This window comes from Canis lupus, chromosome 21 (assembly GCF_048164855.1).
Source record: "Canis lupus baileyi chromosome 21, mCanLup2.hap1, whole genome shotgun sequence".
NCBI lineage: Eukaryota > Metazoa > Chordata > Mammalia > Carnivora > Canidae > Canis > Canis lupus.
The window spans coordinates 54,052,963-54,068,463 of NC_132858.1; the positions used below are offsets into that span (position 1 = coordinate 54,052,963).

At 52.3% G+C, this 15,501-nt stretch overlaps 1 protein-coding gene across 1 annotated transcript in view; it reads left to right on the top strand.

Moving 5' to 3' along the window:
* LOC140613197 (protein cordon-bleu-like) overlaps positions 1-15,501 on the top strand; it is a 144,210-nt gene that overhangs the window by 38,405 nt on the left and 90,304 nt on the right. Inside the window, exon 2 of the mRNA XM_072791705.1 lies at positions 8,653-8,856. Within this exon, the coding sequence (XP_072647806.1) occupies positions 8,653-8,856 (204 nt within the window). The remainder of the gene's footprint in view (positions 1-8,652; positions 8,857-15,501) is intronic.

The window sequence follows — 15,501 nt, forward strand, 5'->3', positions numbered from 1 at the left end:
AGTGCCCCCAGCTCCCCGCCCCCTGGCATCTCCCGGAGTCCGACTCTGTAGGAACCTCAAGTAATAGGAATCACAGCCTACTTGCTTGTCTGTCTCTGGCTTGTCCCCTTAGGATACGGTCTTCCAAGGTCATCTGTGTTGTAGCGAGCTTCAGAATGTGTCTCCTTTGGGGCTGGAGAATATTCCAGAATATGTACTTACCACATTTTGCTTTTCCATCCAGGGACGGGTGCTTGGGTCACTCCCACCTTTGGGCTGTTGTGAATAAGGCTGCTGTGGACAGAGGGGGGTACCTTTTCAGGTCTCTCAGTCCTTTGGGGTATGGACAGAGACATGTTATGGTGCTTTGCCTTATTGCACCAAACAGATGCATTTTTTTTTTTATGTAAATGTTAGGTTTACAAGAAACTGCATTTTTTTTTTTAATGTAAATGTTAGGTTTACAAGAAAGTCTCTTGGCACCATTTTTCCAGCACTTTGGGTCTCTGTATCACATCTTGGTAATTCTCACAATATTTTAAAATTTTCCAGTATTATTGTATTTGTCCGGGTGCTCTGTGATCCACGATCTTTCATGTTGCTATTGTAATTATTTTGGGGCATCGCGAACCATGTCCATGAAAGACAGTGGACTTCGTTGAACTATTTTGTGAGTTCTGAGTGCCCTGCAGACCACGGTTCCCTCTCTCTCTCTCTCTCCCCCCCCCCTTGGGTGTCCCCATTCCCTGAGACAAAACAGGGCTGAAATGAGGCCACTTAATAACCCCACAATGCCCCGTGCGTTTGCAAGTGAAGGGAAGAGCCGCAGGTCTCTCAATTTTAATCAAAACCTACAAATGACCGAGCTCAGTGTGGAGGGCACGTTGAAAGCCAAGACAGGCTGAAAGCAAGATCTCCTGTGACGACCAAGCTGCGAACACAAAGGAGCAGCTCTCGAAGGAAATTCAAAGTGTTATTCCAGTGAACACACAAATGATAAGAACGGCCAACAGCCTTTATTGCTGATACGGAGGAAGTCTTCAAGGTCTGGAAAGAGGATCAAAGCGGCCACAACATTCCCTGAAGCCAAAGCCCGATCCCGAGCGAGGCCCCGACTCTTCAATTCTCTGAAGGCTGAGAGGTGGGGAAGCCGCCCGAGAAGAGTCTGAAGCTCGCAGAGGTTGATCTGTGAAGTGTAAGGGACGAAGCGGAGTCCGTAGCAGAGAAGGGTAAAGTGGAGCAGCAGGGGCTGATGGAGAAGCCGCAGCAAGTCATCCGGAGGGTCTGGCTCGGAGAATTCATGAAGGTTTCCAGTGTGGACGAACAGCCTTGTGTGGGGCCCTGATGCCATCCAGGACCTCCTAGCGGGGGAGAGGTCGGCGCCTGGCTTCCAAGGACAGCTGGCTCTCTCGCGAGGGGCTATTGCAGCTGGTAACATGAGGCCGAAGCCGATGCTCACCTGCCATCCTGAAAATCGTAAGGTTCTGAAAATTTGTGCAAAGTCTATGCTGCATGATAAGGTTCTGAAGATTTGTGCAAAGTCCACTCTGCCTGTTTTCCGTAAATAAAACAACAAGGCCTGATACATCAGTTTATGACATGTTTTTTTTTTTAAGATTTTATTTATTTATTCATAGAGACAGAGAGAGAGAGGCAGAGACACAGGCAGAGGGAGAAGCAGGCACCATACAGAGAGCCTGATGTGGGACTCGATCTCGGGACTCTCGGATCATGCCCTGGGCTGCAAGCGGCGCTAAACCGCTGCGCCACCAGGGCTGCCCAGTTTATGACATGTTTTATGAGATATTTTAACCCCACTACTGAGACCCCCTGCAGAAAAAAAAGATTTCTTTCAAAATAGGACTGCTCGCCGGCAGCGTACCTGCCAAGGGCTCTGGTGGAGATGGACAATGAGATCAATGTCGTTTTCATGCCTGTGACACAACATCCATTCCACATCCCATGGATCGAGTTGTCGTCTTGACTTTCAAGTCTTCCTATTATTATTATTTTTAATAATAAATTTATTTTTTATTGGTGTTCAATTTACCAACATACAGAATAACACCCAGTGCTCATCTCGTCAAGTGCCCCCCTCAGTGCCCGTCACCCAGTCACCCCCACCCCCTGCCCACCTCCCCTTCCACCACCCCTAGTTCGTTTCCCAGAGTTAGCAGTCTTTACGTTCTGTCTCCCTTTCTGATATTTCCCACACATTTCTTCTCCCTTCCCTTATATTCCCTTTCACTATTATTTATATTCCCCAAATGAATGAGAACATATAATGTTTGTCCTTCTCCGACTGGCTTACTTCACTCAGCATCATACCCTCCAGTTCCATCCACGTTGAAGCAAATGGGTATTTGTCATTTCTAATGGCTGAGGAATATCCCACTGTATACATACAAGTCTTATTATTTAAGAAATACATTTCCTAAAGCTCTAGCTGCCCTAGACGACGATTCCCCTGATGCATCTGGGCAAAGTCCATTGCAAACGCTCTGGAAAGGATTCGCCGCTCTAGATACCGTTGGGGACTCTCGTGATTCACGGGAAGGTGTCAAACTGTCCACGCGAGCAGGAGTTGGGAGGAAGCTGATGCCAGCCATCATGGATGACTTTGAGGGGTTCAAGACTGTCCCGGAGGACGGAACCGGAGGTGTCACAGAAATAGCAAGACGAGCACAACTAGCAGTCGAGCCTAAAGGTGGGATTGGTTTGCTGCATCTCCGGATCAAACTTTGATGGATGGAGGTTGCTTCTTACGGATGAGCGGAGGCGGTGGTCTCATGAGATGGAAACTACTCCTGGTGAGACTCTGTGAAGATTGTTGAAGTGACAGCAGAGGATTCAGAACATTACAGAAACGTCGCCGATAAAGCGGTGGTGATGGAGTTGGGGAGCATTCGTTCCAACTTTGAAAGGAGTTCTGTGGGCGAAATGCTATCAGACAGCATCACCTGCTACGGAGAGAACATTCACGAAAGGAAGAGCCAATCCACGTAGCAAAGCTCATTGTTGTCTTAGTGTAAGAAATGGCCGTGGCCGCGCTGTCCTCAGCCACCAGCACCCTGAGCCAGCAGCGAGGTGGACCCTCCACCGGTGAAAACATTATGACTGTCTGAGACCTCAGATGACGCCTTTTTTAGCAGTAAAATATTTTTTTAAGATTTTATTTTATTTATTGAGAGAAAGAGACAGCAGCACCCATGAGCAGGAGAGAGGCAGAGGACAAGAGAGAGTCCCAGGCAGGCTGCACACTGAATGTCGAGCCTGATGGGGAGATCAATCTCGTGACCCTAAAACTGTGACCTGAGCTGAAATCAAGCCAGATGCTTAACCGACGGAGCCACCAAGGGGCCCTGCAGTAAAGTATTTCATTTTTTAATTTTTAAATTTTTTTTTTAGTAAAGTATTTTTAAATTAAGGTTTGCACATTGTACTTTTAGGCGTGATGCTCTTGCATACTTAACACCACAGTTCGGTGTAAATGTGATTTTCATATGCACTGGGAAACCAAAAAAACCCCTCATTTGACTGGTTTTATTGTGACAGCGGCTGTGCTGCGGCGTTCTGGAAACAAACCTGTACTCTGACCAAGGTGTTCCTGGACTCAAAAGAGGAATTTTGGTCTCTCTAGTTTTAATTTTTTTTTTTTTTTGTAGGGGGAGCCTCCATACCAGTTCCCATAGTGGCTGCCCTACTTTGCATTCCCCCCAGCAGAACCCAAGGGTCCCAACTTCTCCACATCTTTGCCAACATTTCCGATTTTTTTTTCTTGCGTAGCGACTGCCCTAATGCTAATCATAATGTAATAGTGGTAGTTTGGGGCTCATCATCTGTGAGTTAGTGTACTAGAATAGTGTCCTACGGCCCAGCCCCTGATGCCACCAGTGGAGCTGAGACCCAGAAAGAAGAGACCCACGCACAGAGGCTGAGGTCCTGCTGGCTTGCCTGGGACGTGGAGGGTGAGGTCCGAGGCTAAGAGCAGGCCGGGCTCAGGCCAAGTGGTGAGCACCATGCATCCGCTCAGCCCTCACCCCCTCCCCGCTGCAGACGTGCGCCCCCCAGGTGCAGGGGATCCCACTGGAGGGCATGTTGGCGGCTGGGGCTGCAGCCGTGCAGGCTCCAGGTGGGGACCTCGGTAGCTTTCGGGGAGTAGTTATCCTCAGTCCGTGCAGGTGCTCCCTCCCTTGCCTGCACTTGGCTCCGCTTGGTCACAGCCCTCCCAGAGCCAGGCCACCGAAAGCCACCTGGTCATCGCCTCCCAGAGCACGTCCTCTGTTTCCAGCCTTGCACTGGAGTCAGAGGCTAAGGACCCCAAACATTGTGGGGCCCTCCTCCTCCTCTCGGGGACCCACCAGGCTTCCTGCCACACACCCTCCCCACAGGCTGCCTCCCCTCTCATCCGGGCCGTTCATCCCCAGAACTGTGCTCAGCGGTCCGGCCGCCTCCAGCAGGGCTCCCCCCACCCCCGACCCTGGGTCCCACAGATCATCCGGGATCCCCAACTGGCTCTGGATCATGTAGCTCCTCGGCCCCGCTTCCCAATCAGACCCTATCTCCTACAGGAGCCGGGCCTCTCTTTCGAACAAAACAGACACGAAAACCACCTTCTGGTTCCTTCCCACTTTCTCAGCGACCTTGATGCAGATAATCCACAAATATTTGTGGGACGCTGTTATTCGGAACCACCTGAGCACGGTGCACCGAGGATCCAGCGAGACCCGGGAGGTGCAGAGCATCCGCGGCGCTCGGTGCACCGAGCAGATTCGGCCCACGAGGCCATCCTTTGCTTCATCTCTTCCCCAGCGCTTCCTGCCTCCCTTCTTGTCTTTCCCTCATGTCTCCAAATTCCGGCCTGTTGAAGGCACGCTGCACGGATGCCTTCAGGATCATTCCTGCCTCGAGAGCTGCTAAGTCGGCTCTGTCCCTGCAGGCTCGGCCCTGTGTGCCTTGCACCTTGGCCGGCACCACCATCAGGGGGGTCTGTAAATGCCTATAGATGTGCCGGGAGGTGTCTAAATATTGAGGGCTTAAATAGTCCTGATAAAGCCTCTGCTGTCGGGGCGCCGGGTGCTCAGTCGGCGAAGCCTTCAGCTCAGGTCATGGTCTCAGGGTCCTGGGATCGAGTCCCACGTCGGGCTCCCCGCTCAGTGGGGACTCTGCTTCTCCCCCTGCCTCATGCATGCTCTCTCTCTCTCTCTCTCTCTCAAATAAATAAATCTTTTAAAAATTCAAGCATCTGCTGTCTTCCAGAGATGTTACATGCAATCCAAGAAACGAGGCACCAGGATTGGCGTGTGGGGAAGGCAGGTCGACAGCGGGGGGCGGGTGGTGTGTCCAGTGTCTCGGCCAGCGGGGAGCAGCTTTCTTCCCCTGGGGCCTGTGCGCTCAGGGTCACGCACACGGCCTCTGACCTGGGGCCTCGACTCCATCTACACCTCGGGCACCGTGCTGGGTGTGGGCAAAGTGGCTCGTGTGCGCGCCTCAAAATATGCAGATATTGTTCCGTGAAAAATGAAAATGCGAAGTCACAGATTCATCGATGTCTACATTTACAATCTGTCCGTTGCTTCCAGCAAATGATACAGAACTTGCGACTAAGACCACGTGCTGTCGTGATGGTAAGGGGGCTCCATCCTGGGGAAGCGGCGCGATCCATTATCCTCCCCAGCCCTCGGGTGACACGGAGCCCCCTGGTCCGTGTTGGGACTTGGGCATGTGGTAGGCTTCCCGCAGGCTTCCTCAGGGCAGCGGGGGGACCACCGGCCCCAGCCGTGTGTCCTTAGGCCGGGGCACCCAGAGGTTTCTGGGAAGATGTGGTTTGGAGCTGAGCAGAGCCTTCAAGGCAGGTGTGCCGGGGCAGAGGCAAGGGGGTGTGCTGTGGCTTTTCCAGGAGCTGGGATCATAAGACCCACTGCCAGGCGAGTGGGAAAGAGCGAGGGGGGCCAGAATTGAGGGCCAGGGAGGAGCCCCGGCTTTCGGGCTCTGCCGGGGAGCCTGGATGCAGCTGCAGCCCCAGGGGGGCGGGTGTGCGATGGCATCGGGTCTCGGAGTCCAAGTGGAAGCACACACCCGGCGTGTGCTCTGAAGCAGTTCAGGGCCTCTCTGGATCCTTTTGCTCTTCCCCAGTGTTTTCAACGTGGGCTGACTTCAGTGTGTACGTAACACGCTCAAACTTGCACGTGCACACATCCCACCGTGCTGGACGGGAAGCGTCCCCGGATCCCTGCGGCCTGCGGGGCTGCAGGTCTTGCACGGGGCTGGGGTCAGCGTGCAGCACGCGGGGTCAGCTCTGAGAAGACGCACAGCCCCCGGGGCGGGCGCTCGGCCTCTGGGTGTGGGATCCGGGAGTCCCAGGAGGCCGGAGGGCCCATGGGCAGGGGCCGGCGGCTAGGAGGACCTTGCATGCGTGCAGGCAACAGCGGCTGGGGACGTCCGTGGGGGAGAAGCTGGGGGACCTAGGGGTCTCTTCTGTCTCTCTCTGCCACTATTCCCATCGCGGCGCCAGCCGAGACACTAAAAAACGCATCAGGAGCTGCTTCCTTTTTGACTCAGAAGGAGTTCGGGAAGGCTTTATTAGTGCCGGAGAGCAACAGAGCGCTCCCTGGGCAGATGGACTTGTTTCCCCAGGATGGAAATTTTTTGTTTTGTTTTCCGCCATGAAAGCACTTTTGGGAGGAAACATGAATAGCAGGTGGCTTTGCTCAGAGCCCAAGCACCCAGCCCTAGGCCCGAGGCGCACTAATGAAGGACTCTGTGACCGGCCTTTGCGCCTCTCGACTTTCCTGTCTGTAAAATGGGGGGACATCTGCTCTTCCTAACGGGCTGCAGAGGGCAGCGCCCGAGACCGTCCGGGTTGATGCTAGCTCCCCGCACGCCTCACCCGTGAAGGGGGGACAAGGCTGGTACCTCCCCGGAGCGTCATCGGGAGGGCGGATGAACCGATGAGACCCGGCCCTTCCACACGCTCAGTATGTGACGGCTACTTCACTTTTGTCATTCCTGTAAGTTGAAAGGAAGAAAGTATGTCAAGTGATAAAAAAAATTATGACCCAGATGTAAGGTTTTTACCAAGAAGGAAAGGGAATTAGTTTATGTCTCCCTGTCACCATAGAGGAGGAGACCGGAAGGTCACCCTGAATCCTGGCCTTAACCAGTGACATGAATGGCAGTGGCCTGTGCTCGGCTCTGAATCCCCTTTGCTGTCCCCCGTCCCCCCGCCCCCCCCCCCCGCCAAGTTTAAGCAACCTCTTTCGATTTACAAGTAATGTATATATAAGTGATTTTATAGAAAAAGTAGGAAATGCAGAAGAGTGAAAATATCAAAAAGTCATACACATAACCCGGAGATATTTTAGTGCGTCTTTCTAGGCTGTTGATGACCTATCGCTATAATGCATAGTTCTCTTAAAAATGAAATTTTGTAAAAAACTCTGTTTTCCTAAGGGAAAAAAAAAAAAAAACCTGTAGCCACTATTTGGGCAGATTACAAGCCGTTAGAGCGTATTTTCCGAGCACCAGTATAACATTGTCTTTAAAGCACCGTATTTTATTGAAATTGTCTCTTGTTGACCTGTGGCTCGATTACTTTGTTTGCCGTTGGAAATGATGTGGGACGGAGCGCCTTTGAGCCTCCCACGGGCCCTCTTGGGGGATTATTTCTTAGGACCACTTTCTAGGTGTGGAATTTCCACGCCTGATACGTTGGGCCCAAGCGTCCCCAAGAAGATCGTGCTGCGGGAGCATTTAAGCTCCTTAGCGCTTTGTGGATGAGCAGGAGAAGGCAGGGCGAGGCGGGCGGAGCGGCCCCCGGGACCAGGCACGTCTGCTTCCCATCCTCGTCCGACACCGAAGACCATGGGCCTTCAGGGAAGCCACCAATCTCTGGGACACGCTATTTTCTCAGCCGCCAGATATTTTGAGGGTTGAATGAGGTGACCTTCCTAAGGTTATTATTAGCATCAGCCCCGGTGCTGGGCGAATGCTGGCTCCTAGAAAATACCTGGGGAAACGTAAAGTGAGGCCCTCAGGTGCACATAATGTCTCTGCGTGCATCTCTACACACACGTAGACGTAGATGGCCCCGTGTATGGAACCAGCTACACGTATCAAGGAGGTCGTCCGCCTTCCTGAATAATCTAGCAGAGACGAGAATCCCTCAAAATGTTCATGTTGATCAGAGCGGGTGACTCGGTGTCACGTGTGCACACGTTGGCAGAGTGGACGGAGAGGCCCAAGCGTAGTGAGGAATAAGGTGACGACACGCTCACCCGTGTCCCTCGCGCCCTGGTCTGTGGGCGGGTGTTGGTTGGGTGGACTCCTGGGCTAATTGAGGACGTCCTCAGGCCATCCTAACGTGTCCTGGCGTCACGGGGCGGCGTTCCGGGCCCTCGGCTGGGCACGTCACGGATCCGGAGCGGGGCCAGGGGTGGAAGCCAGAGTGAGGCCGCCCACGGGTGGAGGCCCCTTTGTTAGTATCGAAGGATCCCGATATAACGATTTTAAAAAGGTCACATCCCTCGGGAGGCTTTTCCGAGGAGGGAGAAATACTCGTAAGGATGCTCTGGCGTGAGGGAAGGTCCCGCGAAGCCGCCGATGCTCACGGCGATTGTGTTCAGGGCACGCTCGCACGCCGTCGCCTCATGCGCTCCTTCTGTGCTGTTTAAGGAGGAAGATGAAGGCTCGGGCTCCCCCGCCTCCTGGAAGGCCCGCGACGCCCAACGCGCACAGCGGACCGAAGCCGCGCCGGGACGCTTCCCCCGGGCCCCCGCCGCACCTGCTGCATATGAAGGAGAACCTGCGGAACAGCGCGGTGGCCGTCACCGTGGTTCTGCCCAGCGGCCTGGAGAAGAAGAGCGTGGTCAATGGCAGGTAAGGGTCGGTGCGCCTCGGGGCCGGGTCCCCGCCATCCAGGCCCGGGGCCGAGGAGACCTGGGACGCGGACCCTGCTGGGTTGCACTCGCTCCCATATCCGGTGGGACGTGGGGCCCAGGGTACAGATCTGGGCCTAGATGACAAGCCGAAGTGGCTCACCTGAAATGCCCTAGCATATATGCTAAGTGCCCCTCTGCATCCCTGGGCAGCACGGGCTGCCCGGCTCCGTCCTGGCGCAGGGGGTGCTCGGAGGAGGGCATCACAGGCCCGTGGGCATCTCCACGCAGGTGGCCAGCCCCCAGAGCCTGTGCCAGCACCCTGGGTGTCGAAGTTAGACAGTGGGGCAGCCTCCCGAGTTGACCCCTCCAGTGCCCACTGACAGGCTGGCCCGTAGAGGTGGAAATACAACCAGCGGTCGATTTTCCAAATGCATGTTTACACTGATGACCAAACCCCGACCCAACCAGCTTCCAGCCCCGAAATGTCCACCCGAGTCCTTTCTTAGATCTGACCTGCCTGGGAATGTGCCTGCGGTCAAGGTCACGGGCCCCTTCTTCTCGCACGCCAGCCACTGCAGGCACACCTGAAACATCGGCAAAGCCTCCTGCAATCATAGTATTAAGAATTTTATTACCAAAAGAATTCCTGATTTTTTTTCTCCAAATGCATCATGTTGTTTGATCGATTTGGGGCTACGACCCTTGTTCCTGATAGCTCAGTGTATAAGAGCATGTTTTCACAAAGTCACAGGGAGCAAAGGATTAAATCTCAGTGTTCGTACAGTTTTTACGATAAGAGTATGATGGAGCGATCAACCGTGGCGTAAAGACATATTTGTCTAATTCTGAGGCAGGAGGGAATAGGCGTCGCGTTTCTCAGAAAATGAGAACAGAGAATGATCGGACATATCTCAATCTTAAAAAGCAGTTTGCTCAAATATTTTTTTTTAAAAATGGATAATGGTGGAGATCACATCACCATGGGTGTTTTTATTCTGGTGGATGTGCCGACAGAGCGATGGAAAACTTTATAAAATATCAGTATTTGGGGCAGCTCGAGTGGCCCAGTGGTTTAGTGTTGCCTTCGGCCCAGGGTGTGATCCCGGAGACCCGGGTTCGAGTCCTGTGTCGGGTTCCCTCCTGGGAGCCTGCTTCTCCCTCTGCCTGTGTCTGTGCCTCTCTCTCTCTCTCTCTCTCTCTCTCTGTGCTTCTCATGAAAAAAATAAAATATTTTAAAAATAAATAAATAAATAAATAAGAGAGAAAGAAAGAAGAAAGAGAAAGAAATAATAAAAAATAAATAAAATATCAGTATTTGGGTTCTTGATGAAATCTCACACTCTTCAGCTGTTTATGCTTTAGAATGAAAATCCTGGGTGGCATCTTAATGTGCAAATCGGTGCATACCTCTTAAAAATTATTCCATGGGATATTTGAACAGTGACCGGAGGAAGCTTGCTGCAGGCCTCCCCACTGAGCAGGGAGCCCGATGCAGGGCTCAATCCCAGTACCCCGAGATCATGACCTGAGCTGAAGGCAGATGCCTAACCGACTGAGCCACCTGGGTGCCCCCAACCCAATTTTAAGTTACACTAAAAAAAATACTACTTTATCGAGGTATGATTAACATATAGAAACTCCACGTTTACTGCGTCCTCCTCGATGAGTCTGTCGATAGGCGAACACCCATGAGACCCCTGCCACTCTCAGCCTAGTTACATATTTCTTAGGAAATTGGCCTTGTGGGTCCTTGTCTCCAATACTCTCATCCATGAGTCCCATTCTGCACACGCACGCAGAGAGATGGAACGCCTGCCTGACAAGCACGAATATTATTTTGAGGACCATTTTCAAACTTCAGTTCATTCTTCAATTTTATCTTCAAAAAAATTTTTTCTTTCCCCTTGCAGAGTAGAAACTACCATTTTGTAGCACGGCGGTGGCGCCGTGAGAACACGTGCAGCCTTAAAGGTTGAGTGTTAAAGTACCTCCCTCTTTTCCAGCAGTAGGTTGCAATCCCTTCTCTCAGGCTTCCTGCAGGATTAAGGGAGTTGGAGCAGCAGCCCGTGGGCTTCCTTAACTGGGTCCTTGGCATCATGACTGGCGCTGATTCAGCAGCTGCTCGCTTGGGGACGTGGTTTTAGGTGTCATCCTCTTTAATAATACCACAGCGGGTCGAGGTCCAGTTCCTGGCCCCTGCTTAAAATAGATCTACTAACTTAATCAATGTGCTTTTCCTCTTCTGCTCTGTTAGAGAGCATGCCTACCTTCCTGTGGGACCAGCAAGCACTTCCTAACGTATAATTGGCCCCTTCACCGGGCTTTTTCCTGACACGAAAGATTCTCCTAGAGAAATCATTAGTGATTGCAGTCTGGGGGTTGCATTCTGCATGTGACTGATTTGTTTTTTTCTTTTTTTAAAGCTTCCTTTGGATTTAGAAATTTAGATAAAAGTCCCAGTCTGTTCTTGTAGAGATTATGACATGAGAATCTGTGTTCTGGGCCATTCTTTTTTTTTTTTTTTTTTTTTTTTAAGATTCATTTATCTTAGCCACAGAGAGAGAGAGCAGGGGGGGAGGGACAGAGGGAGAGAATCTCAAGCAGACTCCACGCTGAGCCCAACTCAGAGCTCGATCTCACAACCCTGGGATCATGACCTGAACCGAAATCAAGAGTCAGGCACTCAACCAACTGAGCCACCCAGGCACTCCCATGTTCCAGGCCATTCTAAGGGAAACGCTCCGGGGTATATTTAGGGATGGCGTTCCCCGCACTGCATATGGATGGCGGAAGGAGGCCACCAGCTCCATCACTTTTATTGGGGCACAGTTAAAAAAAGAAGATCCTTTGGAAGCCCAGGTGGCTCAGTGGTTGAGCATCCGCCTTTGGCTCGGGGCGCGATCCTGGAGTACCAGGATCAAGTCCCACATTGGGCTTCCTGCAGGGAGCCTGCTTCTCCCTCTGCCTATGTCTCTGCCTCTCTCTCTGTGCCTCTCATCAATGAATAAATAAAATCTTAAAAAGAGAGAGAGAGAGAGAGAAGATTCTTGAGGGATGTTTGGGTGGCTCAGCAGTTAAACATCTGCCTTTGGCTCAAGGTGTGATCCTGGAGTCCTGGGCTTGAGTCCTGCATCAGGCTTCCTGCATGGAGCCTGCTTCTCCCTCTGCTTGTGTTTCTGCTTCTCTCTGTGTGTGTCTCATGAAAAAATAAATAAAATCTTTTTTTTTTTTTAAAGAAGATTCTTGAGAAGACAATGCCCGTAGGCAAAAGAGTACACTGACGTAGGTACGCTTCATAACCTGCGTCAGCCTCTAGAGAGTTGGAGCTGCATTGATGTAAACAGCAGCCAGGTCCACGTTGGTACACGTGCCCAAGGGGCCGGGGCAGGAAAAGGCAAACATCTCCTTTGCAGAATCCAGGAAATCTCCCTCTGTGTTCATCCCTGTGATTCTTCCTCTAGAAGCCGTCAGACCCTCTTCACCGTGGATGTGCTTAGAGCTGTGCAAGAGTTTTTAGGTCTTGGAGCTTATCAAACAGCCCAGGCTCACAACATGGGTATTGGGTCTGCGTGTTCCTTCTGGATGGAGCACATCTGCTCCAGGACAGAGAGGAGGGAGGCTGGGAGCACCCATCAGCTCTGGGTGTCCTGCATCCACCCTGCCCCTCGAGGCATTGGTAGGGCCTCTTGCTCCTGATGCCCAGAGCTGAAGGGGGAGCTTGCTCTTCTCTGGTGCCCAGTGAGTTAAAGAGGTTCTGGGGAGACGGCCGGGTGAAGACAGTTCTTGAAATAACTGGCTAACAGGTTGCTTTGGTTTAGTTTGATTTACATTTTTTTTTGAAGAATATCTTTTTTTAGAAGACTTCAGGTTTTTTTAGAGCAGTCTTAGTTTCCTAGCAAAAGTAAGAGGAAAGTACAGAAATTTCCCACATACCTCCTGCCCCCGGATCAACATCCCCCAGGAGAGTGGGGTGCTCTTTGTGATCAGTAAACCTACACGGACATGTCCTCATCCAGACTCCATCGTCAGCATGAGACTCCACGCCCAGTGTAGTATGAGCTGTGGGTTTGCATGCGTATCCACTGCACTGTACCTTATGGAGTGCTTTCACCGCCCTGAAATCTGCCCAGAAAAAATTCCTGGGACACGAAGCCTGCGGGGGTCACAGTGGCCAGACGTGAATGGTTAGACCATCTTTCCAATCAGCCGGGAGACCATGTTTGATCTTCCAGGCCCTGGTGCACTGTTCCTAGGGACCACCTCTCTGAAATGCTTCTGCCCTATGAAGGCTGCATTTTCCTGCTTGTTTGCGTGAGACCCAAGAGCAGCTGAACGATGACAGTGTCAGAATCGTTGATCCTCAGACACCAGGTTCTACCTGATTTTCTTCCCGAGCATCTTTGCTGGGGGGAGGAGGTAAGGTGGTGATGGGGCTGACCGGAGGTCATGAACTGCGCACTACTACCGTGACAAGGTGTATTCGTTGCTAAACCCGCTATTTAATGGCGCACAGTGAGTGCCGTTACTGGTCGGGTTTTGGTGTGATCCCAGTCATAGAGCGGGGAACTCTCACTTTGTGGGATCCTGATATATTAAAAGAGAGAGAGAAAGAGAGAAAGAAAATAATCATTTATTCATTGAGCGAAATGCATACGGAATACCTGACATTTCTGAAGAAACGGGGAGGAAGACATCCCAGTGAGCAGAAGGAAATAAAACTCATTTGCAAGATTTGCACCAATTTGTGCAAGAAATGGGGAATTCAGTACTGCTGGAACCTGGACTGAGGAGGGGAGATGCAGGAGCCTGGACGGGGTAGCGGCTGTGTGCTCATGAGTCTCCTATGGGCCGTCGTGAGCCCCCGAGTCTCCATCAAACAAGAGTATGCAGGCCAGTGGGCACACAAGGCTCCATCCTAGCAGCAGGCAAGTCATAAGGAAACCAACGCATCAGAACATTGACTTTCCTCACGTGTAGGGCACACTGGCCTCCTCAAAACAGCGTCCAGGGGCACCTGGGTGGCTCAGTCGGTTAAGTGTCTGACTCAGGTCGTGATCCCAGGGTCATGAGATGGAGCCCCAAGAGAGTGCATTGATTCACAGGCCAAGAGGGAAGCACACAGTGAAGGCCAACTTGTGGAAGACCTGGGCTCAGACTCCAAAGATACGGGTCAAAGAGTGTGAGGCCAGACTGAGAGAGAGAGCACAGGCCACCAAGGTGAGAACCTAACCAGCAGGCTCCTCGTGTTGAATCCACCTGTCCACACTCGTCCAGGGAACAGCTCGTGGAATCACATGTGACCACAAAAACTGTCAGGCTCCCAGCCTCTGCACGTGTCACTCTAGGTCAAGACACTCTGACTGGCATATTGAAAGGCTGAATTCCTTAGAGACGGCACGTCTCTCCAGTTGGCAACCCCCCTGCTCTCCCTGGTGCCACACACGGAGGCCTCCTGCAGACTGTGGGGGCTGTGTGGCCCCAAGAGGCATTTGGGGTCTGTGAGGGGGAGCCATCGTCCTGATGACTTGGCTTCTGACTTGCACGAGGTGAAGGCATCCCTCCCTGGCCGCGTTGCTGCTCTTGCGGCCCTCGGGGCTTCTTGCTGGGCCCAGGACCCTGGCTTCCCCAAGACCAGACTCTCGTCAGGGACCCTAGTCTCCAGCCTGGAGGCGAGCCTCTGACCCATGGACTTCTCTGGCTGTGGCTTCTTCTGCCTCCTGGCCTCCCTGTCGTCCTGCTGGATGTGCTGTCCGTGTGTTCCTTGGTACCTGACCTCATCCATGGGGACGGGTCTCCCATGGGCCCGCTTACATCTTGCCGTATCCTGCCTCTCCGATGCCACACAAAGCTGCTAGGCCGCGCGTTCTCGGCTTTGGCCTTACTCACGGCTCAGGGCCACCTGCTGTCCTTGGTTCCACGTAAGAAACTAAGCTGCATTCGACCAGTTTAGTCGAACTAAGTGCACGTTAAATGTGTTCGTTTAAACATCGTGTCCAGAGGTAGCTGCCTGAAAAAAAAAAAAAAAAAAAAGATTTATTTATTCCAGAGAGAGGGAAAGAGAGGGTGAGGGAGGAGCAAGCAGACGGAGAAGCAGACTCTGCACTGAGCAGGGAGCCCAATGCGGGGCTGGATCCCACGATCCCAGGTCATGACCTGAGCCAAAACCGAGAGTCAGATGCTTGTTGTTTTTTTTTTTAAGATTTTTTATTTATTTATTCATGAGAGACCCAGAGAGAATGAGAGGCAGAGACCCAGGCAGAGGGAGAAGCAGGCTCCATGCAGGGAGCCCGATGCGGGACTCGGTCCTGGGTCTCCAGGATCACTCCCCAGGCTGAAGGTGGTGCTAAACCACTGAGCCACCCAGGCGCCCCCAGAAGTAGCTACCTCGATGTAACTTGTAAACTCAGCATTGAGGGGACCTTCTATCCAATTGGGGCATTTGTCCTAAATGCTCATTTCATGAGTTACTAGGAGTAAAGTAGTTTTCAAAGTGTGGGCCCCGACCAACCGTGGCTGCATCCCTGGGAACTTGGTAGAAACGCAGACCCGCAGACCAGTCCTAGAGGCTCAGAAACCCTGAGGGGAGGCCCAGCTCTCTTACCTTTAACCTGCCCGGACTTTCGGATTACGAGTTAAACTTCGG